This window comes from Capra hircus, chromosome 23, assembly GCF_001704415.2.
Source record: "Capra hircus breed San Clemente chromosome 23, ASM170441v1, whole genome shotgun sequence".
Taxonomy (NCBI): domain Eukaryota; kingdom Metazoa; phylum Chordata; class Mammalia; order Artiodactyla; family Bovidae; genus Capra; species Capra hircus.
This window is the reverse complement of record NC_030830.1, coordinates 16,969,618-16,995,600: the sequence shown is the minus strand read 5'-3', so window position 1 is coordinate 16,995,600 and position 25,983 is coordinate 16,969,618. Positions and strand designations below refer to the sequence as shown.

Genomic DNA, 25,983 nt, shown 5'->3' with positions numbered 1-25,983 from the left:
CCAGAAGCTTCCTCTTTCATCACTCCCTGGAGGCATAAAGCCTGTTTGGGGGGTGATGAGAGGAGGGTACAGATAGAGGAGGAAGGAAACTGAAGTGAAGGAGCTGGCAGTAGTAAGGGGAGCAGTGGCGCCCCCCACAACGGTCCCTGCAGCTCCCTCCACCCCCTCCCCATCCCGCCCCGCCACCCCCCCACCCCGACTCTGGGGAGCGCTTTTCAGTAATCACTAATCCAGGAAAACATTCTGTTTTAGACACAAAGAAAATGAGCTTGCAGAGATCACTTGAGGGTCCCAGTGACACATCCTGAGGTTCCAACCAGAGGAGAGTGGAGAGTTTGGGTTGAAACTGCAGGTGTTGGGAGCAGGGACATTGCTGGAGGAGAACGGGGAGCCACTTTCTGTCTGCGCCCCACTTCACTTGCTGCACTATTTTTGTTTCCTGGATGTATTCCCAGCACTGTCACGATCAATTGTTGTTGTTGTTTTTAAACTTTTTTTATTGTTTGTCAATGCCACATGGCATGTGGGACCTTAGTTCCCTGACTGGGGATCAAACCTGTGCCTCTTGCTATGGAAGCACAAAGTCCTAACCACTGCACCACCAGGAAAGTCCCTCATTGTTTTATATGAAATTAAACTAGGTACTTATGTTTACTTAAACAATCAAATCTGGAATCCAAGAGAAAGCATTCATTTTGAAGGAGTCGATCTCAAATAACTAGAAAACTTTTCCCACTGAACAGTGTTTGGCACTTCAACATCATGCAGACCACAGTGTCAGGAAAGATGACTTGGAGATTGTTAATGCCTGCATAAATGAATTATCTTGGTTACCTGGGTATTTCTGACCTCTGTCTTCTGAGTTCTGCTTCACGGATCACAGAGCTGGGGCTGTCCAGCAGAGCACCCAAGGCTTCCAGACACCCTGGGAGCTCTGGGGTTTGCAGCCCTGGAACACAGTTATTTAGTTCATCAGTCTTTCTCTCTTCTTTTTATAGAAGCTCTGCAAATACATTTCTGGCCTTGAATTATTTGTGGCATGGTTACTGAATTAATAAAACATTTTCCAGGGCTTGGGATTTGTGGGTAGAGATTTTCAAAAATAATTTATGAGAAATGAAGCAGAACAAAGCATCACATCTTTTGAATGAAATAGCATGAATGCTGGAAAGCCCTTTAAGATTGATGCCAAAAAAAAAAAGAACCAGTGGTGTTCTTAACTATGGCTGCCAGATATTGTGAGATCCTGGGATTTAGGAAACAAGCACCCCCTGCCTCCAAATTTTTTGTTTCAAAAATTTCAAACCTGAGACCAGTACAATGAACTTTTACACAGGTTCAGCAATGGAAATAGAGTTTTTAAAGGCTTGTTTTGTTTTGCCATGCTTGCAGACACACACACACACACACACACACACACACAATCAACAAATACAATGTTAATATCGTGAAAGGTCTGTTTCTTATTTTAATTGTCTTACATTTTGTCTGGAAATGAACAAGGCCAAACACACCCCTTGTTTCCAAAATCATAATGATTTGCCTCTTATCTACAGTCAAATCTACCTGATGACATCTTTGAAAACGGGAAGGCAGCCGAGGAGAAAATGCCACTGTCCCTCAGCTTCAGCGACCTGCCCAACGGGGACTGCACCCTCGCCCCCGGCCCAGCTGACTCTCTCCCTGGTGCGAGCGCGGCAAATCCAGAAATCACTGTCACCTCCGCAGAGCTGCCCCCAGGCAGTCAGTCCTCCCAGAACGAGGGCTTGGAGGACTCCAGCTCAGCCTCTTGCAGCAGCTCCTCGAGAGAAGGCTCAGAGCCCCGGTCTCACCCCGAGGGAGAGACCCAGGGGACGGGGAAGCCCGAGGGCTGCCGAGCGGCCACTGGTGCCGGGCCGGAGCGCCTGTTCCTGCAGAAGGGAGTTGCAGAGGCCCTTTTACAAGAGGCCCTTCTGCAAGAGGCCTCTGAACTCAAGCCCGTGGAGCTGGACACTTTTGAAGGAAACATCACGAAGCAGCTGGTCAAGAGGCTCACCTCGGCAGAGGTGCCGGCGGCCACGGAGAGGCTGCTCTCGGAGGGCTCGGTCAGTGCAGAGTCGGAAGGCTGTAGGTCTTTCCTGGATGGAAGCCTAGAGGACGCCTTTAATGGGCTTTTCCTTGCGTTAGAACCACACAAAGAGCAGTATAAAGAGTTTCAGGATCTGAACCAAGAAGTCATGCACCTGGATGATATTCTAAAAGTAAGTACCTTTTCAGGGAAATTGGATTAGTTTCCGAGACAGTCTCTTAAGCCAACATTCTATGTAAAATAGACTATCTTTTTCTTTATCCTTCCCTATCACAGGATCAGTAGATAATCAATATGTAAATGACATTGATTTTTTAATACTAGTTGTTATTTAGTTGCTGAGTTGTGTCTGACTCTTTGTAACCACAAGGACTGTAGCCTACCAGGCTCCTCTGTCCATGGGATTCTCTAGGCAAGAATACTGGAGTGGGTTGCCATTTCCTTCTTCAGGGGATCTTCTCGACCCAGGGATCGAACCCTGGTCTCCTGCATTGCAGGTGGATTCTTTACCAACTGAACTTCCAGGGAAGCCCCTAAACCACCACCAAATGGCATTTATTTTTTAATACTAGTTGTTGTTTAGGTGCTAAGTCATAGTTGACAGTTTTTGCAACCCCATGGACTATAACTCCTTAGGCTCCTCTGTCTGTGGGATTTCCCAGGCAAGAATACTAGAGTGGGTTGCCATTTAATACTAGTGGCACCACACTGCAATACTCTTGCCTGGCAAATCCCATGGACCAAGGAGCCTGGTGGGCTGCCGTCCATGGGGTCCCGAAGAGTCGGACACGACTGAGCGACTTCACTTTCACTTTTCACTTTTCATGCATGGGAGAAGGAAATGGCAACCCACTCCAGTGTTCTTGCCTGGAGAATCCCAGGGACGGGGGAGCCTGGTGGGCTGCCGTCTCTGGGGTCGCACAGAGTCGGACACGACTGAAGCAACTCAGCAGCAGCAGCAGCATATATTAATTTTTATTTTCCTGACAATGGATCAACTTTAGGAGAATGACTGGGAGTTAAATTAAGAGCTCTAGAGAATATCTAGACTCCCTCAGCCCCAGAGTTTATCATTCAGATCCCAAATGTGAAATGAATGGTGGCCTTTTGAGCATCATATCTCATTGAGATGTTACTGGAGAGGGTCCCTCTTGGAGTTTCCAGGAAGCAGGAAGGGCCTTCCCTGGTTGAAGACAGAGTTGGGCAGCCAGGATGTGAGGACCACGGGCATCTCTCCCTGCCCTGGGCACTACCTCCTAGAGGATTCCCTTCTCAGCAGTTGGCCCAAATCAGTGTATTAGAATCCCAGATTAATCACTCACAAATAATCTAGAAGCCAGAGGACCCTGACTCCACTAGAGCTATCTTCCTCTCTTGTTCCCAATTAGACCACTAAGGATAGACATGGGAAGAGAGGATTCAGAAAGGTGATTTCCTCCTAGTCAGGAGAGTCTCATAATGAGGTCATTTTTGCTACCCCAGAATGTATCCGCTTCCACTTGGTAGACAAAATTTAATAAAGATTAAATTTTTAAAAACATGGCACAAGAAGACAGAACTGGATCTTCTGTCCTGAAACCCACTGCCGCTTCCTATATTCTTTGCTTTGCCACTCTGATGTCTAGTGCCATAAAGAAGAGAACTTGGATCCTTTCTCTTGAAGGAGCAGTTCTTTGGGGACCTGTTCTATAAGATCAGCTTGAAAATACAGTGCCAGGGGCAAGCAGAGAGTCAGCCCACAAAAGTCTGTTGCATCCCTCGATATGACAGTTTGAAAATGTGGCCTTCCCCGTGGCATCTGGAACTACCTTCCCAAGGCTATTCTGACAGTTGCAGTCATGCTGACCTGGCTCTGGAGGGCATGTCTGCCCAGGGCAGAGGAGAATTCAGGCTCTGACTCTCCACGTCCTCTATTGCTCCAGACAGATTGATTCTGCTGTAGGTATAACCTCTTAGCAGCAGGGAAGGGCACTTTGAATCTGCTTCCCATCAAACATAACTCCAGAGCATCAGCTCAGGACTCATGGATGGAGGCTGCTTATCTAATATCCCAGGGAAAACTTCTTTGATCCCTTCAACAAGTGCTTATCTGCACAGTTGACCAGCTTTGCTTAGTGGGCAGGAAGGTGTTAAATGTGAAGAGCCAAGACACAATCCACCTAAAATAAATGCCTCAAAGAAAGCTAGTGTGATGGCAGCCCCCATTTCCAGGCACCTAGAGTGCTCAGTCCACCAGGAAGCACTGAGCAAGTCATCCATCAAGTCTTCTAAAAACCTGGTGGCTGTCAGTTTCTTTCAAGATTTTTATTCCAATCTGCTCTTGTTCCAAAACTGTCCTAAAATTCTTAACTTCCCCCCTTTCTTTCTTTTGATCGTATTTAAACACATCCATGCTGTACACGATCAGGTTCTGCAGTCTAGCTTAGGAAAGAAGACCCTAGAAGTGGGTTGAGTTGGGAATGGCTCCTCCTCTCTCTCTGAGATGGAAAATGACATTAGAGTCAAGGTCTGGGGCAAGTGGCTTTGTCTCCAGCCAGGATTAAAGCATCTGCTGGCAAAGCATTCTCTTTTTTTCCTCCTTCACACTCCTAGGATGCTAAACACCTTGAGGATCAGAAACTAAATGGTGCTGCCTCTTGGACGGAGATGACTGAGGGCGAATGAAACAACTCTGATTTAAAAGACTCAGACTCCTGCCAGGCCCTTCCGACCCTGTGTAATGAAGTCAGCAGGGAGTGCCACCTAACTGGATGGAGGACATTTAGCTCGTTTTACTTGCAGGATTTGTCCCGTTCGATCCCTCCCAACATCCTTTTGACTGTTTGGAAGAACTTCTCCCCATCTCTGTGCCCAAAGCAACGGGCATTATCCCGTTTGTAATGTTTCTGTTTAATGTCCAGAAATACAGAGTTCTCCAGGCCATAGAATGGATTTGCTCACATAATTCCAGGGCCCAGTCAGGGGAGAGATGGAAGTTGTTCCTTCAAAGACAAACTTGTAAAGGATGCACGGCTACTCCTTGTCATGCTCGTGCTCAAAGGAAAAAAATTTTCTCCTCGATGCTCAAAGGAAAATTACATGCTGTAAATGTAAAATTAGTATTTAAACCTACGTAGAGAGTGTGCATTAGTGAATCTGAGTAGTTTTCTGTTTCTGAGATTTGTTTTGTGAGTCCTTTAGGACAGGTGCCTTAGCTCGCCCTGTCTCAGGGCACAGACCACGTTGCCACTTGGAGTTAAGAGATCAGTTAGTAGTTGGCATTGACCTTTTAGATTTGTCTGCCAGTTGAATTTTATTTGAAGTTGAGCAGTATTAAGAGAGAGAATAGCCATTCTGTTTTCCAAGACTTTCTGATTGTAATATTTTTAAAACTTTTGATTATAAATATTTCAAACAGGAATAGTAAGGATCAAATAATAGATCCTAATGTGGCCATCAGCACACTTCCACAATGATCGATTCATGGCCAAACTTGTCTTTCTCTACCTGCTTCCTTCCCTCCAGAGTCTTTTGGAACAAATCCCAGATACTGTGTCACTTGATCCACGGTTGTACTTTTTTGTAAGAAGATTTTTCAATGAATTTTTTTTAATGCCAACAAAAAAAATAAAAATAAAAGCTTGAAAAAAAAGAAAGTGTCGCATCTCCCATTGGGTGTCTTTGTTGTGTTTCTCCTTCCGAATATGTTGATATTCTCCTTGGTACCTTCTGCCTTTGCAGTGCAAGCCAGCAGTAAGCCGAAGCAGGTCTTCCAGTTTAAGTCTTACTGTTGAAAGTGCTTTAGAAAGCTTTGATTTCCTGAACACCTCTGATTTTGACGAGGAGGAGGAGGATGGTGATGAGGTTTGTAATGTTGGAGGAGGTGCTGACTCAGTATTTTCAGACACTGAGACTGAGAAAAATAGGTAAGTCTTGAAGTCAGCAGCTGCTTCTATTTCCACTCTCATTCCTGGTACAGCAGTTATTTATTGCTACCAGATAGGACCTGATATGCATCTTCAGGAAGATAAAACTCTCTACCTGAATTGGTTTACAGACCCTTTTCACTGTCCTGTACAATTTTTAAATACAGTTCATCTCTTTCGGTGTTGTTTAAGAAAAATGACATTTTACTTTTTATAAATGAAAGGGAAATTTTTGTACAAGCATATGTACACTTATGTATAAGTATGGATGTGTACATATCCATCTTGTAATAGGTTTCAGTGACTACAGCTTGGCCCCAGGGTAATGAATTTCAAATTAACTCCACATACTATGTTTCTGGAGAACTCTCACTGGATCATCAGTCTTGACCTGGTTCTCCTTGATTTGCATCTTATTCCTAATTTCTTCATTTTGTTAGATTTTGCTTTTCCAATCCCTTATCTCTCTATTCCTTTTGGCTATTGGGTCTTTGCAGTTGATTAAGCTCATCAGTACCTGTTTCAAAACCAGGCTTAAAACCCATGACACATATTTTCCTCAGAATGTAGAAAGGGATGACTAATAACTGATATCTGCCAGTGGATCTACAGGCCTCTGGGGAGAGAATATGGCCTTCTCTAGGGTGGAGATGAATCAGGGAAGTGGGAAGGGAGGATAAAGATGAAATATTATCACTTTCTTCCTGGGCTTTGTTGTACCAAACCACATGCTTAGAGCTAGAGCCTGGGGTCCATTCTGTAAGCACAGTGAACATAGGTCCACCAATTTGCTGCAAGAAAAAAAAAATGCAAAAACATTTTCCCGAAGGAAAAGGTGGATTTCCATCCATCTTTCCTTTTGACATATTATATGCACAGGTTTTCAAATTACAATAAGCTATGACTGTTCAACCTTCACAAACTCCTCTGAGTGGTGTTAATATTTTGAAGTTGTGTTATTCCCAGAGGGTTTCTTCTGCCAAAATGAAACCAGGAAAAGAAAAGGGGAGAAATAGAATTTATCCCTTGAGCAAAGTGGGAGTGTAACAAAGAGAATTTATGAAATGAATGTCATGTTTCAGTTATCTTTCTGCATTCTACCCTGAGATTTTCTAACTTGATTGCATTTGTGAAATGCTTCTTAAATCAAACCTCTTCTTGTATACTTGTTAGCTGAAGCTAATACATAATAGATCAAGGCTTTTCTTCTTAATATAAGCATTTTAAGAACAAAAATACCATAGCCTTCGTAAATTCTACAGAACATTCCTATTAAAGAACATGGCTAATGTGATCAGTCTTACTGTGTGTTATCAGATGTTTAGGGTAGATGTGTGTGTGTGTTTTAAATGTGGATTGACTACAAGCTGAATGTTTTCCTCTTGGAAGCAGGGTAAAGCATTCAATGCCTTTAAACTCTGGTGCATGATCATTTTAAATTATGGAGACTGGGGAGCATGAAACTAGAACCCATAAATCACCTAGCTGTGTGAACTAGGATGCTGTAGTTAACATCTCTACTGGTCATTCCTTCCATGGGTGAAATGAGACTCTTCTCTCCCTCTCTCCCCTCTGCACAGATTCATTTTAAGAATAAAATTAGATAATAAATACAACACACCTATCTTTAAATGTAAGTGCCCATCATGATACAACTTTAGATATTTCAGCAGTGTTTACACAAAGCTTGCAAAGCAGAAGAAAGTGATGCAAATGCCCCTTTTTGCAGACATCATGTTTGTTCCCAGTGGCTGTGCTTTCTCTTTTTCTTCAAGTGGCAGTTGATTCAAGGCCAGGAAAAAGCCTTGACTGATTATTTTAATGGTATTGCTCTTGGGAAACCACAAATACAGAGGACAGTTTTATCCCAGAAATTTGGCAAATCACCCCATCAACAGAGCACAAATATGCCCCCAAATGAGGTCACATTTCAGAAGACTTCTTGGTGAGACGACTTTACAAATAGTTCATTGTGCTTGAGAAGCAGAGAACTCTGGAAGCAATCTATTTGTAGGATCTTTTTAACGTTAGGCAAATTGGTGACCAGGCTTAGTGATAAAGTAGTATTTGAGGGGTATCTCAATTTTTTGAGGTAGGAAATGCAAGACTTTCCAGTGGGTGCTGTGCGGGCCTGACACAAGCCATGTTGAGTTTTGACGTGTGGTCTCTGTGCAGAAAGAAACAGCTAACGTTTCACTCCCCTTCCTGCTTCAACAGTTACAGATCGGTTCACCCAGAAGCCAGGGGGCATCTCAGCGAAGCCCTGACTGAGGACACGGGAGTTGGGACTAGTGTGGCAGGAAGCCCTCTCCCGCTGACCACGGGGAATGAAAGCCTGGACCTTACCATCATCAGGCACCTCCAGTACTGCACCCAGCTCGTCCAGGTAGGACTGGCGACTGAACCGGGTTTTTAGAGCCCAGGTTGTTGATGCACCAAGAATGTGTGCTTCCTTTTTTTTCGGTTTTCCCAGGAAAAGGAGAATTCAGGAATGTGAGAATAATCATCTACAGCCAAACCTCCCTGAACGTGCCCTATCCCATCTGCTTTGATTTGAACTCAAAAACTAAATTGCATGGCCATCTTCCTTCAACCCTGGGTTTTTCATCTTAAAATCTAGGTCTCCAGGGACTTCCCTGGTGGTCCTGTGGTTAAGACTATACACTTCCACTGCAGAGGGTGTGAATTCCATCCTGGACGTGGAACTGAGGTCCCACATGCCGCACAGCATGGCCAAAAAAATAAAATAAATTTTTATAAATTAAAAAAGTCTAGATCTTCAGACCTTAACAGGTAGTAAGTGACATGTAGTGAGCTCTCGCTTTCAAATTATTCGATAATAGGTGAGAGTAATGTGATTTTTAAATTTTAATTATTTGATCACACTTCCCAGCATATGGGATCTTAGTTCCCTGACCAGGGATGGAACTCATGTCCTCTGCAGTGGAAGCGAGGAGTATTAACCACTGAACCACCAGGGAAGTCCTGTGATTTTTTAAAAAAAGGAATTTGCATTCTGCCATCTACAAATGGACTTTGAAAGCCAGTATTACTGAACTTATGTTAACATAAACCCAACACATTAGTTAGCTTTCCATCACCTGGACAGCTAAAGGCAAAATGCTACAGAATATAACCACAGTTTCCCAGATTGCGAATAAGTACTAATTAACAATGAGAAAGAATATTTTACAGCCATTATCCTCACCAGTTCATTTTCATTCTGGGACACCCTGGGGCTCATTTTTCTTCTCATATCAGGCTGGTTTACCACTTAAGATTTTGCCACAGTTGTTGCAGTTCAGTCACTCAGTCATGTCCAACTCTGTGCTACCCCATGGAGCACGCCAGGCTTCCCCATACTTCACTTTCTCCCAGAGTTTGCTCAAGCTCATGTCCATTGAATCAGTGATGCCATCTAACTATCTCATCCTCTGTCACTCCCTTTTTTTCTTGCCCTCAGTCTTTCCCAACATCAGGGTCTTTTCCAGTGAGTCAGCTGTTTGCATCAGGTGACCAAAGTGTTATCAGCTTCAGCATCAGTTCTTCCAATGAATATTCAGGGTTCATTTCATTTAGGACTGACTGGTTCAATCTCCTTGCAGTCCAAGGGACTCTGAAGAGTCCTCTCCACCACTACAATTCAGAAGCATCAGTTCTTTGGTGCTCAGCCTTTTTCATGATCCTTCTCTCACATCTGTACACCACTACTGGAAAAACCATAGCTTTGACTAGATGGACATTTGTCGGCAAAGTGATGTCTCTGCTTTTTAATATGCTCTCTAGGTTGGTCATAGCTTTTCTTCCAAGGAACAAGTGTCTTAATTTCATGGCTGCAGTCACCATCTGCAGTGGAACAACTATTTTGACATTCTTTTGATGCAGTGAGGGTTTCAGCTGTCCAACAAAGCACTTTCCCCCAAGCATCTGCATGAATGCTTCCTCCTCTCCCAGAGGTTGGTCTTTTCCCAATCTTGTTCTCTCACCTTGCCTCAGTGTATGGGAATCAGGAACAGAAAGTGAAAGCAAATGTATAATGGTTGTAAGGGGCTGGGCCAGGCAGGAAGAGCGCACAAAGAGGAGAAATCATGCTTTTAAGAGCATGTGTTCAATTGGAAGCCTGAGGCAGGGTGGGGAGGAAGGACCCAGGGAGGCTGGGAATGGGTTAGCATTGCTTTTTCAATAATACACCCATGACGAGATATAGAAAAATCTGTTTCTCCATGAATAGAGACCCTCAAAGCCGCCTCAGATACTCACATTCTGTGGGAAGCTGGTAGGCAGTTATGACTCTTGCACTAGGTTGGCCAGTACCCCAGTGGATCTCTTTTGCTGAGTGTTTAATGTATAAGCCAGGTACTGACAACCAGTCTGGCAGATGGTGCACATTTTTTCTGACCAAAATGAACAAGGATTGTTGTTGACTTACAGCTGTTCTCTATTCACCAAGCATTGGAATGAGATGGTGTTCACAGCCCTTTGTCCTTAGTGAGCCCGAGACTCTGCTAAGCAAACTCCCTGTTCACCTTTCAGACGTAAAGTCATTACTTCATGAGACATGGGAGAATTCTGTTCCATCAAGGGACGGATGTGTTCGCTCAAAGACTAATTGGCATCCAAGAGTTAGTGCAGTGTTTCTCTCTACAGTGAGGCCATGGTTATAAAAAATTCAACTCTTCTGTGGGGAACAACGATACTAGAAAAAACAAGAGGGAGTAGTCCCACCTAGTCCATTACTACGTGGTACATGGGACACTGCCCAATTCATGAATTGTTTAATAAAGCCAATTAGATCTTTAAATTTAAAAAGAGAAAAGAAAAACAAAAGAGATAGACATAAAGGTGTAGAATAAAGGAGATGTAGAATAAAGTAGAAATCAAGGTAGAAACCTGATTTCTAATTCACAAGATGGTTGGATGGCATCACTGATTCAAAGGACATGCGATTGAGCAAGTTCTGGGAGATGACAAAAGTCGGGGAAGCCTGGCGTGTTGCAGTCCATGGAGTTGCATAGAGTCGGACATGGCTGAGCAACTGAACAACAACCTGAATCAGGAAGCTTGCTTATTCATTTGGTATATAATTGCAAAGAGATAAAAATGAGTATTCCATAAGAATTATAATAGCTATAATTATGTTTAAAATAGAGCAGTTCTTTTCTACTCAATTTTTTTTTTTACATGAAAGGCATTTGTATATAATGCTTGACTTTTGAATGTGAAAAATTCATTCTGCGCTAGAGCCCAAATGCTTGAGATCATACAGGATGATGGTACAGGTCTGCATCCTGTGGCCATGCCTGCCAAGTGAAGGGGACAGAGACACAGAAAGGACTAGAACCTTCAGACAGTCACTGATTTCTGTCCTTTCTCCTCTTAGGTCTCTCTTTATTCTCATGACCTGCACACAAATGAAATCACTTGCCATTAAAGTTCTCTTGGACAGGTTGCTTAACCTCTCTGTACCTCAGTTTCCTCATCAGTTAACTGGAAAATCAAAAGTACCCACTTCTGGGTTGTTGTACAAAATAACATGAGCTAATTTATGTACCAGACCAATGCCTGGTACACAGTAAGCACTCATTAATGAGATAAACTTTTGTTGTAATTATGATTATTATACAACACACTCTTAATTTTCAGCTTGAAAACAATGATATGAATCCAGGCCATGAAAAATGACTACACTTGTAAAACAAATCTTTTTTCTGCTTCCACACCAGTGGCAACCTAAATACGCTCTTCAAGTTTCAAAGAGGTCTTATGGATTGACAGTATGTACAGAAAGGCAACTTTATAATAACTTTGCAGCCCTACTACTGAGAAAACTCTAGAATGTGCCCAGGCATGAAAAAAGTTGAAAGCAACAAAAACATGTCTGATTTCATCAGGTGTTGTAACCGGCCTGGAATAAGGAGCACTATACTGGAACAGAAAGATGTATGAGTTTAACATCCCCTCTTCATTCAGAAGGATGAGGCTGAGCTCTATTGACAACTGACCCAGTGGTTTTGTTCGTTTTATCAGCAAATTGTTCTTTCGAGTAAAACCCCATTTGTGGCCAGCAACCTGTTAGAGAAGCTTTCCAGGCAAATCCAGGTGATGGAGAAGCTCTCGGCCGTCAGCGATGAGAACATTGGAAACATCAGCTCTGTCATTGAAGGTGAGCCCCTGCAGTGACACCGCCAGGTTCTTACTAACTGTAGCACCATGAGCCTTCCGCCCACCCCACCTGCCCCAGTCCCCACCTGCATCCATTCATGGCTTTGTTAGGATGGCAGAGAAGCACCCTTGGGCTGTAGAATAGAGGAAGGTGGCCACGTGAGTGTGGTCATAATTAACAACCTGCTTCAGAATTGGAGTCAAAGCAGCAGACACCTAGCTTTTTCTAGAGCGGCCTCCACCTCCAGGAGGCAGACTCTAGTGTATCCACAGAACCCCCTCCTCCTCTGCTGGATCCCCCTGGGGACAGGTGATCAGGATTGCCCCTGTACAGTGGAGCTGGCTGAGACAACCCCCATAGCGGTTGACGGTCAAAGGCAAGATGCTCTCAAACCTACTGTGGCAGAAATATGAGGAGTCAAAGGCCTTCAAGAGAATCCTTGGTTCAGAATTTTAAAAAGAAAATTTGATGATACCTTTGAACTTGTGTGGTCTGGCTACAAGACTAGTGCCTAGAGATAAGAATTTGTGTCTTTTTTCCCCATCAGATAGTAGAAAGAGTGGGAAACTAGGATCTTCTGGATTATCTCCGATTAGGCTTGAAATTCCCTGTAGGTTCTTTCTATACGTTGCTGCCTCCTGCTTCCAGTCCTCCCAGGAGCAGGTGACCTTGACAGGTCTCTGAGAGATGTGAAAAGCGGCAGGACACGCAGGCTCCTGTCCGCTCCTCCTCCAGCCCCTTGGCTTGATCAGAGCCTCTGGAGTGAAACGCTGACTGTGGCACATGGCTCTTCAATCATTTCAGTCTGAGAGCCACCTGGGAAGGGTGAAAAACTCCTTCAGTCACCCTCTACTGTGTTCCCCCACTGCAGAAAATCTCCTGGGGTTTGATTCTCTGATCCTGCACAATTTTATTTGCCAAGTTACAGGAGGTGGGGGGATTAGACTTTCTCTCAAGGGTAGACCTGCTGTTTTCTATCACGGAAAGCAGTTTGCTTTTGCCGCCTTTTCTTTAGTGCCCAGGCTGGATAAGCTCCTCATCTCCACTTCTTTGCCCTCAGGACCACCTGCCAACAACAGGGGAATCCTGTAGTTCTGATTAAAAACTGGTCTTAAAAAAAAAAAGAAAGAAAGGCCCCTGGCGATGCCTGCCCCACCCCACCCAGGTCCATCTCTGCATCTGCATCTGTTTCACTGAGTCGTGGGATGGGGGGTTGCTCTTCTATTCCAGCTATACCGGAATTTCACAAAAAACTGTCTTTGCTGTCCTTCTGGACCAAATGCTGCACCCCGATTGGGGTCTACCACAGCTCCGCGGACAGAGTGATTAAGCAGCTAGAGGCCAGCTTTGCCAGAACCGTCAACAGAGACTACCCCGGGCTTGCAGACCCAGGTACAGGGCAACAGGAATGAGAGAAATATTTCCGTCTTTTGGGTTGAAAGTAGTAAGTGGTGGTGCATTTCCCTCAACACTCCCCGCCGCAGCTAGCCCAGAAAAGAGGCTTCCCCTCCAGAGAAAACATCATCTACTCAGAAAAATCAAAGAAAGGAAAGACAGGGAACATGTTTTCATTCCAAATATCAGCAGTGACTTTGCAAAGGACTGTATGTCTGTACTGCTATTGAAGTATGTATCCTTTTCTCATTAAAAAGTCACCAATACAGGAGTGTCAAATGGTATAACCACTCAGGAAAAACTGCTTGACAGTTTCTATAGAAACTGAATATGTATACTCCTACCCTATGATCCAGCAATTACACTCCTAAATATGTCAAGAGAAATACAAGCTTATCTTCATTTTTTAAGAGGACATGTATAAGAAGGTTCATAGCAGCTTTACTCACAGGAACCAAAAATGGAAACAATTCAAATGCCCTTCAACAAGAGAAGGGATAAATGGTAATATTACACAGCAGTTTTCAAAAAGACTAAATTCACTGCTGCAAGCAATAATTTGGAAGAATCTCACATAATTTTTGAACAAAAGGAGCTATATTCAAAAAGCACATACTATATAGTTTTATTTATATGAAGTTCAAGAACAGATAAAGCCAATGTATTGATAGTTTGACTATTATTGATAATTGATAGAAGTTTGTTCCTATGGTTGGCGCATACTGGGAGGGGGCACAGGAGAACGTAATGGCATCCCAGTGATTTCTGTATCTTGATACAAATGATAGTTACACGGGTATATATATATATATGCTTTACAGTGAACTCTACAGACTTCACTCCATCATGTACCTCAATAGGAAGATAGATGAATGAGAGATGAATGAATGATTGACTGTGTTTCTTAAAAACTGCTTCGTATCTCCCCCTTCCAAATAGTGTTTCACACCCTGGTGTCCCAAATCCTGGACCGAGCTGAGCCCCTGCTTCCCGCCAGCCTGTCCTCCGAAGTCATCACTGTTTTCCAGTATTACAGTTACTTTACGAGCCACGGCGTGAGTGACCTGGAGAGTTACCTGAACCAGCTGGCCAAGCAAGGTAGGATGTGTTCTTTGCTCACACTATGCGGGGCTCAATCTGGGATAATCTTTGGTGTCTTCAATCATAGTTTTTAGTGATAATAGCTTTTTCTTCCCCCAAGTCAACAGCTGGGCTAAGATTCGTCTTTTAGATGGCTCCTGGACTTTTAACATGAGTGAGCCCTTTGACAATGAAACAAGGGTTTGCTGAACATACCCTTTTCGCTCAACAGGGGTGTGTCATTAACAGGAAGCTGGTAAATGATTTAAGGCCCTGCTGAAGTTTTTGTCTATCATTAATATATTTGCCATTTGTGGGATCGAGCCTACAGGCAATGCTATTTTATAGTGCCTTTTGGGTGGCGCTTTCATAATACTAAGCAGAAGTGAGGTTCCATAGAAGCCAATGGGGTGACACATTGGGAACGGAAAGAAGGGAGAGACGAAAAGACAAATCTAAGGCTTCACCTTCAGGGATTGAAGAAAACTGACAGCAACACAGGGAGCAGCAGTGACGCGTGTCGTTGCCTTCTCGTGTGGCACTCCAGTCATGAGGACGAGAACCAGCTTCTGCCTTGAGCGCAAGCCTCTCCAGGAGTGCAGCCAGGCTGTGAGGGGCTGGTTTCTGAGTCCCAAGTTTGTGCTGTTTCTCCACCCACGCTTGACAGTGGGTGGCAGGAGGGTGAGGCGAGAGGAACCAGGTGTGTTCTTGGGAGTAGGTAGGTTGGCCACAGTGCTAGCGGCGGAAATGCTTCTGACCCTGACCCGGGTTCGGGCTCGGTCCTTCTCTTTAAACTCCGAGACACCATGTTCAGCACGGTAATTGGCATCACAGGAAGAAGAAAATCTTCCTCCACCGTCACTTATCGGAAACATCGCCTTTCTCATGTGCTAATTTTTCATATATTCTTGGGTCTTTTATTAAGCACACCCTTGAACCTTGCTCGTATCTGTAATGAGCATGCTACTTTGCCAACAGAAGGTGACTTCTGCTTTCTCCTCTCCCTCCAGTTTCGGTGGTTCAGACTCTGCAGTCACTGAGAGAAGAGAAACTGCTCCAGGCCATGAGTGACCTGGCCCCTGGCAACTTCCCGGCCCCGCAGGAGGAAGTACTCAGGACGCTGGCTCTGCTCCTAACTGGGGAGGACAGTGAAGCTAGTGAGGCTGTGACGCTTTACTTGACAGCTGCCTCCAGAAGCGAGCATTTCAGGGAAAAGGTCGGGCATGAAATGATGGACGGCAGGGCAGAAGCTTGTTTAATTTTTTGCCATTTACTGTTAATATTCTGTCATCTCTTCCTTTGTAAAATAATTTTCTTTCTCCTGTTTTTTAAAATTTAAAAAGAAAATTGTGTGGCCCTTATATACTGAAAATAGTTAAGGTCCTGTAAGTCTAGCCCCCAGAGAAAACTATTAATCACTTAGTGTGCATTCCCTCAGATCTTTTCTATGTATATGCCAACATATATAATTATTTTTTCTTCAATGAGATCACACTATCTTATTGCACAAATGATTTTTTAAATGTAATATATCATGGTTATTTTCTTTCCATGTCAGAACATATTGATCTACTTTATTCTATTTGATACATAAGTGGCATCTCAGTATATAAATAACCTGTTATTTTTGTGTTGCATATTGAAGAGCATTTGTGTAGTTTCCAACTCTGAAAAATATTGTGATGAACATACATATGCGTGTTCGCACACACATATGTTTTCTGAATAGTTTGCAGTTAAGTCATAAAACTATTGGGTCAAAGCACTAGAATAATTTTTACTTTAAAAGCCATCTCTCCTGTTGCTAGGAAGGAGACAGTTTACCTCTCTCGGCTTCAATTCAACAGTCATCCAAGTGTAATAAGCATATGCAATTCAAGTACTTTGGGGCCTAGTATAAGCAGGCCCTTTACACCTGAGAGCCCTTTACAACCTGAACAGTCATTCTAAAACCCACATCCCATCGACTTTCGGATCAGTTAAAGAAAATAAAAGTTGGCCCTCCTTGTCTGTGGGGTGGGTCCGCTGTTGAACTCAGAGAAGAGTTTGCTGAACCTTCCTAAGGCATTATCTAATTATCTAAGTCAGTGTGTGGTGGGATGTACTCCTGGGAAGATATTCCATTCTAATACATTTTGGCCCGAGAACATGAACTTGATGCTGTTCTTTCCTACAAAGCTCCAGTCTTTTAGGAGAGTTTGCTCAAAATGCTCTTCTGTGGGCCAAATACCCTCACCCATACTGAAAGAGCAAGACATCAGAGACCATGTATTGTGTGATGCCAGTCATAGAACAGAAGGCATGGATGAATTGGATAAAAAGATCAAGCTCTTTTAATCAGTATGCATTCTAATGGATTTTTTTTTTTTCCACTCTGAGGGTAGTGCAAAATGTCTCATTTTACCTGTAGCTTATATCAGGGAGTAAAAATGATACATACGTCTGAAAAAAAAAAAAAAAAAGTGAAAGTTATGCAGTCATATCTGACTCTTTGTGATCCCATAAACTGTAGCCAGCCTGGCTCCCTTGTCCATGGAATTCTCCAGACAAGAATACTGGAGCGGGTTGCCATTCCTTTCGCCAGGAGATCTTCCCAACCCAGGGACTAAACCTGGGTCTCCTGCATTGCAAGCAGATTCTTGAGCCACTAGGGAAGCCTGGACATACAAACAAATCAAAATGTCTTCATGGCGTCCTTCCTTCTCTTTCAGGCCTTGCTTTATTACTGTGAAGCCCTAACAAAGACTGACCTCCGGCTCCAGAAGGCAGCTTGCCTGGCCCTGAAAAGCCTGAAGGTAAGGCCTAGCCTTGGAGCCCCTGGCAGGTCAGCTTTGAGCTGACTCTGGCTTTGAGACTTAAGCCAGGTGCATAGACAGCTTTCTTTCCATATTTGGAAGTACCTGCTTTAGCAGCCTTTCTCCTCTCCTTTACCCTGTGTATTAGTTGGGGAGTCCTTTTTGTCTTCAAATAGTACCTAAATGTGACTTGGTTTTGTTAAAGTCAATACTTTCTGGAAAACAATTCCCTTTTTCAGTAGCTCTCAGGAATCAATTTGCCTCAGGGCCACTATTAGAAAAGAGTCTCTCATGCCAAAAAAGAGATGACATGCTGATTTCATCAGTTTTTCTTGTGTACAGAAATATGGCAGAGATAAAATTAGTGAAGAAATACTAAAATCCAGTGTGCCAATAAACTTCCAAATCCTTCCCTGGAAACTCTTTTACTAAGCAGCTCGTCCGTCTTCATTGTGTCAGAGGGCTGAGAATTGCCAATGTTTTAAGGAGCTTGCCTTTTAGTAGTCAAGATTTAATGTCTGACTGACCTTAATCACAAAATAAAGATTAATCATCCTTGAGAAAAGAATGAAAAGGCCACACCTTGAGATCTGCTAAAATCTTGCGTGGGAGGACCTGCAGACCTAATGGGATGTGAAAGGGATTAACACCTCAAAAGAAAAAGTTAATGACCTGTGAAGAAAAACTGTTCTGGGAAAATTTGCCTTCCTTGTTACTTGGTCAAAAAATTACCTTGAGGTGGCCAAAAAAGGCCCACAGTGGTTGCTGTGCATTTGGGTGCTGTCCTGATAGTGACAGGTCAGCGATGATGGCTGTGACACAGAGTTAATGGAAAGTAAGACATAAGGATATGTGATCTGCACCAGTTTTTGTGGGTTTACATGTTGTGAAGGTTTAAAAGCTACAGTTTTAAACTCCAGCATGTCCACAGTCTGGGAGCAGCAATTCCCCCCATTATTCTTTCCTCCTAAAGCAAAGACCTCTTTCTAAACCATCCCCAGCCCCCCAGCTCTTGAAAGGGGCTCCAAATAGCATGATGTAAAAAACACAGCACAGAGCCAACCAGTCAACTCTCACTAACATGTCAAGAGAAAAAAAAAAATTTTTTTTTAATGAATGACAGCAAACAGACATCCAACATATTTCTTTCCTAGTACCATACTGGAAACAAGCTTGAGAGGTCAGGGTTCTCAAATGCAATTGTAGTTCCCCCATCTGTCTCACTGGGCTACACGAACCCAAAGAAACACCTTCTTGCTTGCTTCCGTCCGTTGTCTTCCAGGGCCCAGCACCACCACTACCACTCCATAAGCCTTTCTTCCAAGAAAGAAAACCATAATGGGTTCTTCGTTATCAACTCTTCAAAATCACTGGAAGAGCATTTTATTCACAGCAGGCCCTCTTTTATCTACCGGCCTTTATCATCGGCGCTCATGAACACAACTCTGCTGGGCTCTCTTCTCTGTGTCCTCCCTTCCATGGCTATGCCTATGCTAATAACTCCCCATGTTTCCCGTCCATGTCATCCCTTCCGTCTCTGATCCAGCTTGCTCTTAGGTAGCCTCCCTAGGAAGTTACCTCAGACTCCACCCATCTCATCCCTACTTCTTGTCTCCAGTGTGTGAGTGGATTGTCCAACTTCTTTGCAGGAGCTTAGGCCAGAAACCTAGGAGCCATCAGTGACCTGCCCTTGCCCTCAGCCTCCACCTCCAGCCAGCCTCCTCATCCTGCATATCCCACTTCACTGGTAGCCGGAATCTTTCTCCTCTTCATCCGCATTCTATTCACATGGATTCCAGCCACATTTCCACCAGTCTCTCTGCCTCTCTGTAGTTCATCCTCTCCTCTGTGGTTAGAAAGCTCAGAATTAAAAAACAAGTCCTATTTAAACCTCTTACATGACTTTCCATGATCTTAGAATGATATCTAAAACTGTTAACATGGCTTATAAGCCTCCCCTTGATTTGGGCCCTGTATTTCCTTCTCCACACCCCCAAACACTACGTACACAAGTACACACACACACACACGCACACACACACACACACATCTTTACCACATGCCCAAACTTGACCAGCTCCTCTAAGACACACTTCCTCCAGGAAGACTTCCCTGATCAGACCACTCTGCATCTCCCAGTCATGTTTGGCCCCAGCACCCTGACTCAGCCTGTCACTCATCATAATAATTAGTTTACTTATTTCACCGTCTGTTTTTCCACTGGACTGTAAATTCTTAAGGGTCAGGACCATGTCATGTTCATGGCTGAGTCTCCCAGGCCCTGTGAACCGCCTGGTTCAGAGTGCTCAGTAAATATTTGTGGAAGAAACAAATAGACGTATTCCCATCCTTGACCTTTATTCATCTCCTCTATTTTAATATATAAACTAAAATTAGGAATTCTTAAATTAGAACTGTTTTGGAAGGAATGAGATACAGTAGAAAGAAGTAGGAGAAGTGGATTCTATTCTGGAAAAGCAGGCTGGTCATTTCCCTTCTCTCAGCCTGGAGTCCCCTGTGAAATGAGGAACTTCCCTGGTCATCAGAGTTCCCACAAGTACACATCCTGAGCTCCATCCAGGAGGTTCTAATCTGAGGTGTCTGAGTAGCATCAGGAATCTGTACTTTTATAAGAGCTCCCAGAGTGATCCTGATACTCAACTGGGTTTGGGAAGACCTGGGTGGTTTTTATGGGGAAGGCAATGGCAATCCACTCCAGTACTCTTGCCTGGGAAACCCCATGGATGGAGGGGCCGGGTAGGCTGCAGTCCATGGGGTCGCGAAGAGTCAGACACAACTGAGCAACTTCACTTTCACGTTCACTTTTCACTATCATTCACTGGAGAAGGAAGTGGCAACCCACTCCAGTGTTCTTGCCTGTAGAATCCCAGGGATGGGGGAACCTGGTGGACTGCCTTCTATGGGGTCGCACAGAGTTGGACATGACTGACGTGACTTAGCAACAGCAGCAGGGTGGTTTTTAAAGTCCCCACCAGCTGTGAAAATGCTAAGTCTCATGTGGTCCCACACCTAAATGTCAGAACACTGTTTTAACTCTTTTCTCCTTGTAGGCTACTGAAAGCATTAAAATGCTGGTGACATTGTGTCAGTCTGATACTGAAGAAATCAGAAATGTGGCCTCAGAAACTCTCTTATCTCTTGGTGAGTTTTTTTGTTTTTGTTTTTTTGTAACATGATTGTTTATTTCTGACACTCACAAAGGTAATGGTAAGAAGTTTCATGTGCCTTGTTTGAGCAAGTTTTCTCCTATAGGCTATTTGCCCAAGCACTTACACACACACACACACACACACAGTATGAGGGACTGATCGATTAATACCAACTGGCATTAATTTATTATTCTGAGTGATGAATAAACATGTTAAGTTCAAACTGGTATTTATTTTTGGTGTTCTGTATCCAGGAGAAGATGGGCGGCTGGCATATGAACAGTTGGACAAATTTCCTCGAGACTGTGTAAAAGTTGGAGGTCGTCTTGCAAGTGAAGTTGCCACGGCCTTTTAATTACAAGCTGACTCTGCCTAACAGCTGTCTTAATAAATGGCCCTGTTAATCCAGATGGTGCTGTGACTTAGCTGGAAGCTGTTGAGGTTGTCTGAAAATTTTAAATGTTTTGGAAGGAATCCGAAGTCCAGTTTCACAGTGCTTATCTATTTTTCCTTTGGCCAATAGAATAGGGCTATGTGTATTTCAGTAGATTACATCACTGATTGCAGCTGACAAAACTTAGTAGAAGAGTCTGTCTTATCTAGTATGTATGGAATTTTAAAACAGCCATCTTTGTACTTTTTTTGGAAGTTCTTCTATAAGCTTGAAATAGTCACATGATACTGTGATAAATATCATATGCCTTGCAGTTTTTCCTCTGTTGTGTTCTCAGGGTTGAGTGGCCCCTTTAGGTACCTAATTTTACCTTAAATGTGAAGCAAAAAAAATAAAAGAATTTCTTTAAATACAAGTTTGCCTGCAGAACCTGGTAGAAGGATACATTATAAGATTTTTTAGTTTTATTTTTTCAAGCCGCCACAATTTCTTTTGTTTCTCTATCGTGAAAAATCCAAAGGCATGTTTCCAGTATATAAAAAAAAAGATGGATTAAAAAAAAAAAAAGATGGGTAGATCACTAAAAATTACCTTATTAAGATTATACCATACTCATTTTTAAGAAGATACTCAAAACTTAAGCTTTTTGTTTTTAAATAAGAGCCATTTTTTAAATGATACTTTTTATAATAGAAGTATTTTGCTGCTAAGGCAGATCAAAACCAGAAGTTTTCAGAAAGTTATGATGCTCCTTGAAGAAGAACAACATAGAAGTTGGAGGAATCCTAATGGGGTGAAAGAGGCTTCCCTGGAGGCTCACGATCAAGAATGTGCCTATCTAGGCAGGAGATGCACGTTCATCCCTGGGTTAGGAAGATCCCCTGGAGAAGGAAATGGCAACCCATTCTACTATTCTTGCCTGGGAAACCCCATGGTCAGAGGAGCCTGGCAGGCTGCAGTCCATGGGGTCGAAGAGTCAGACACGACTTGGTGACTAAATGACAACAGTGAGGTGAAAACAGAGGATCAATAACAGTGGTCTTTGCTTTTATAGAAAATATTATAAGGTTAGGAAGAATGCTCTGAATGATGGTTACTGCCCTAGAGGAATCATTCATCACTGGATAAGCACCGTTGGCCAAATAGTTAAAACAGCTCCCATCGTTGCTTTCGTATCAGGGTAGTAAGTCCTTTAAATAAAATACAAGTCCATTCAGTAATTCTTATTAAATAACTGTTCTTCCTCTTAAGAGTATATAAGGTGGGATATGCCAAGATATCAAAATAATATGTGTGAGTGTAATTTAAACTGTGGAATATCTACTAATCTCTGAATGTGCTTGTATAATCATTTAGATGTTATTTGAAATATTTACATTTTAGCAAGACCTTTAAAAACAATTCTTATTTCATTTAAAGTGTAAATTGTTTATCAGGCTTCCTGGTAGATGTTCTTTCAACTGTGAAGTTATAATGTATATATAAATTTGTAAATTTATAAATATTATATATATGCATATCTTCCCTTTTAAAGGTACATTGTACAGCCTACAGTTAGTATGTATAGTCCGTAGTCCCGATCAAATGGTTGAAGTGATTTTTTTTTTTTATAGCAAGTCAAATCACAAATGTCACAGAATTGTTTTGTTGTCTGGGTTTTTTTATTTTTTTGAGTATTGCATGAATGATTAATTCTATACCTTTTGTATTCACTTCTGCATTTTATTTTTGGTTGAAAGGGGTGCTTTTAGTTTTGTGGTATTTGCATTCATCACTCTTTCAATCATGTAAGTTAAAATAAAAATTATTTTTGAATTACTAGTTTCATGTTCAGAGTCTGCTATATTTTTTCACAGGGTCTTGTTGAGTTGGTATTTACACAACACACTACACTTCATTCTCAACTTGACTTTATTCTTATCTTGAAATTCCTTCATCCATGCATGAGAATGATATTTACGTCTCAGAGGTGTTGTAATGCTAATTGAAGGAAAAACAGAGCTACGTTTTATCTGATTCCTTCATCTGGAACACATTCCTGTGCTGCCCATTTTATCTAAGTTGCTATTGGTATATTTTAAATTTAATTGTTTATTTTTTGGCTGTGCTGGTCTTGTTGCTGCAAGACATAAAAATTCCTGCCCTCACAGGGCTCATATCCTGGAAAGAGAAGACAATAAGACAGAGAAAAGGAAGGAACTCCCTGGCGGCCCAGTGGTTAGGACTCTGCGACTCCACAGCCAGGAGCCCAGGAACTAAGATCCCACAAGCCATGCAATGTGGCCAAAAAAAAAAAAAAGACCAAGAAAAGGAATGTAACTGCCCAAGGCCAAGGCTGGGGATGCGAAATGGGATAGGGCAAAGATCACAAGTTTCAGAGAGTGGTCGGCGCAGGCCTAAGAGAAAATGACTTTCGAGGATGATCTGAGGAACTGACAGATGAGTCATGTGGATATGTGGATGCCCCTGGGAAGAACATTCCAGGCAGATACAACAGTAAATGCAAAGGCCTTAAAAAGGGACCATGCCTGAGGTTTTAGATTTTCTAGTAGCCACACGAAGTAACAAGAACAGGGGAAGCTAATTCTAATAATATGGTTTGTTTAACCTAGTATATCCAAAATCTTTCAATTTGTAATCAATATAAAAATTATTAAAATATTTTACCTTCTTTTTCTCATACTTTGAAATAGAATTATATTCTACAATTACAGCACATCACAGTTCAGATCGGCCACATTTCAGGTACTCCGTAGCCATGTGTGGCTAGTGGCTACCATATTGGATAATGCAGGCTCTGTGTTTCCTAGTTGTCCCAGTCGTAGCCATTATAGAATAGACACACATACACATATGCTCGTGCACATACATGGATACGTGTTTGCAACCATGGGTTCCAACCATGGGTTACATGTTTAGTTGTCATGCCTCTTCAGGTTCTTTTTTAATTGATTTACACTGTTGTGTAGCTTCTGAATCAGAGCAAAGTGACTCATATAGATACAAAAATATTCTTTTTATAATTCTTTCTCATTATGGTTTATTACAAGATATTGTACTTCCCAATGCTATATAGTAGGACTTTGTGGTTTATCTATTTCATTTATTTATAATAGTTTTTATCTGCTAATCCCAAATTCCTAACTTATTCCTCTCCCAACTCTCCCTTTGATAACCATAAGTTAGTTTGTTTTCTATTGTCTGTGAGCCTGTTTCTGTTTTGTAAATAAGTTCATTTGTATCTTATTTTAGATTCCACATATAAGTGCTATCATATGATATTTGTCTTTCTCTGTAAGACTTACTTTACTTACTATGATAATCTCTTTGTCCATTCACGTTGTTGCAAATGGCATTATTTCACTCTTTTTATAGCTGAGTAGTATTCCATTATATATATGTACTTCATCTTCTTTATCCATTCATTTGTAGATGAATATTGAGGTTGATTTCATGTGTTCAGTTCAGTTCAGTCGCTCAGTTGTGTCCGACTCTTTGCGACTCCATGAATCGCAGCTGGTTATTGCAAACAGTGCTGCTATGAATATTGGGGTGTATATATCTTTTCAAATTAGAGTTTTCTCCAGATACATGGCTAGAAGGGAGATTGCTGGATCTTATGGTGACTCTCCTCTTTAGGTTCTTTTAATCTGGAACAGTTGTGCCCCTACCCTTTAAACTTCTACACCTTACTATATTTGAAGAATACAGACAAGTATATTTCGTAGAATGTCCCAGATTTGGACAGGCATCCAAATTTCTACCTTGAAAGTACAGCCAGTAGGATCTGTTGATAAGTTGGAACTGAGATATGAAACAGACAAAAGCCAAGGGTGGATCCAAAAATTTCAATCTGGAAAACTGGAAAGATGGAATGCCATCTTCCAAGACAGGGAAATTGAGAAGCAGCAGGTTTGGAGAGAAAGACCAAGAATTCTGCTTTGATTGTCTGTTAAGTCGGGGAAACCTCTTAGGCATGGAAATGCAGATACCATCTTGGTGATTGAAAGTACTTGTGTTTAGAGTACAGGTGAGAAATCCAGTTAAAAATAAAAAATTGGGAGTCTTCAGCATGTGAATGGTTTATTTCATCTAGGAAGTATAGATAAAAAAAACAAGAGGAGGTACAAGGACTGAGCCTCAGGCCACTCCAATATTCAGAGGTCATAAAGAAGAGGGGGAGACAGCAAAGGAAAAAGAAGATGGCCCGTGGGGAAAAGTTAAAGGAATATGACATCTTAGAAACCAAGAGAGAAAAGTGTTCCGAGGAGCAATGAGTGACAAATGCTGAGGACTGAGGATTGAATTCAGCAGAGTGGAGGTTCCCAGTGACCCTGATGAGCAGTTTCAGTGGACCTATAGGGCTGAAATCCAATTTGGAGTACATTTAAGAGAAGTTCAAAGAATGTTCAAATAGCAAGTATGGCAGCTCTTTGAAGAGTTTTTGTATAAAGAGGAACAGAAACGTGAATAACCAGTGGAAGGGGCTGTATGAGGTCAAGGGAGTTGTTTAAGTTTTTTTTAATGAGAAAAGGTACAGCATACTTGTTGATGATGCAAGGGTCCCAGTTGAGATGGAAAAATTAAGAGGCAAAAGGATTGTGAGCAATCGCCTTGAATGAAGTGAGGAGGATTGGTTGAAATCTGCATAAACGGAGGGAGCATAACAGGAGGAAAGCCAGAGGATATGGACACACACAGGTCAGAGGGTGGATATGATGGCGAGAACTGATGTAAGTCCCCTTTTTTTGGCTGCCCTGGGTTTTTGTTGCTGCATGGTCTTTCTCTAGTTGTGCGCAGACTTTTCGGCGTTGCAACTCCTGGTCCTGGGCTCAGTAGTTGTAGCATCTGGGCTTAGTTGCCACAGGGCATGTGGAATCTTCCCAGACCGGGGATGGAACCTGTGTCCCCTGCATTGGCAGGCAGATTCTTAACCACCAGACGACCAGGGAAGTCCTGGAATTTCTTTTTTGACTGCTTCTATTTTCTCAGCAAAATAGGATCAACATAGAA

At 42.5% G+C, this 25,983-nt stretch overlaps 1 protein-coding gene across 3 annotated transcripts in view; it reads left to right on the top strand.

Moving 5' to 3' along the window:
- FAM65B (family with sequence similarity 65 member B) overlaps positions 1-22,801 on the top strand; it is a 109,546-nt gene extending 86,745 nt beyond the window's left edge. Inside the window, exons 13-22 of one of the 3 annotated variants that reach the window (XM_005696773.3) lie at positions 1,557-2,240; positions 5,789-5,973; positions 8,191-8,359; positions 12,001-12,136; positions 13,367-13,528; positions 14,471-14,629; positions 15,622-15,827; positions 17,323-17,406; positions 20,478-20,568; positions 20,831-22,801. In XM_005696773.3, the coding sequence (XP_005696830.1) occupies positions 1,557-2,240; positions 5,789-5,973; positions 8,191-8,359; positions 12,001-12,136; positions 13,367-13,528; positions 14,471-14,629; positions 15,622-15,827; positions 17,323-17,406; positions 20,478-20,568; positions 20,831-20,931 (1,977 nt within the window). In that variant the 3' untranslated portion in view covers positions 20,932-22,801. Of the gene's footprint in view, positions 1-1,556; positions 2,241-4,660; positions 5,690-5,788; positions 5,974-8,190; positions 8,360-12,000; positions 12,137-13,366; positions 13,529-14,470; positions 14,630-15,621; positions 15,828-17,322; positions 17,407-20,477; positions 20,569-20,830 lie in introns of those variants that run through there. The other 2 variants (XM_005696774.2, XM_018039210.1) reach the window with 2 other exon arrangements.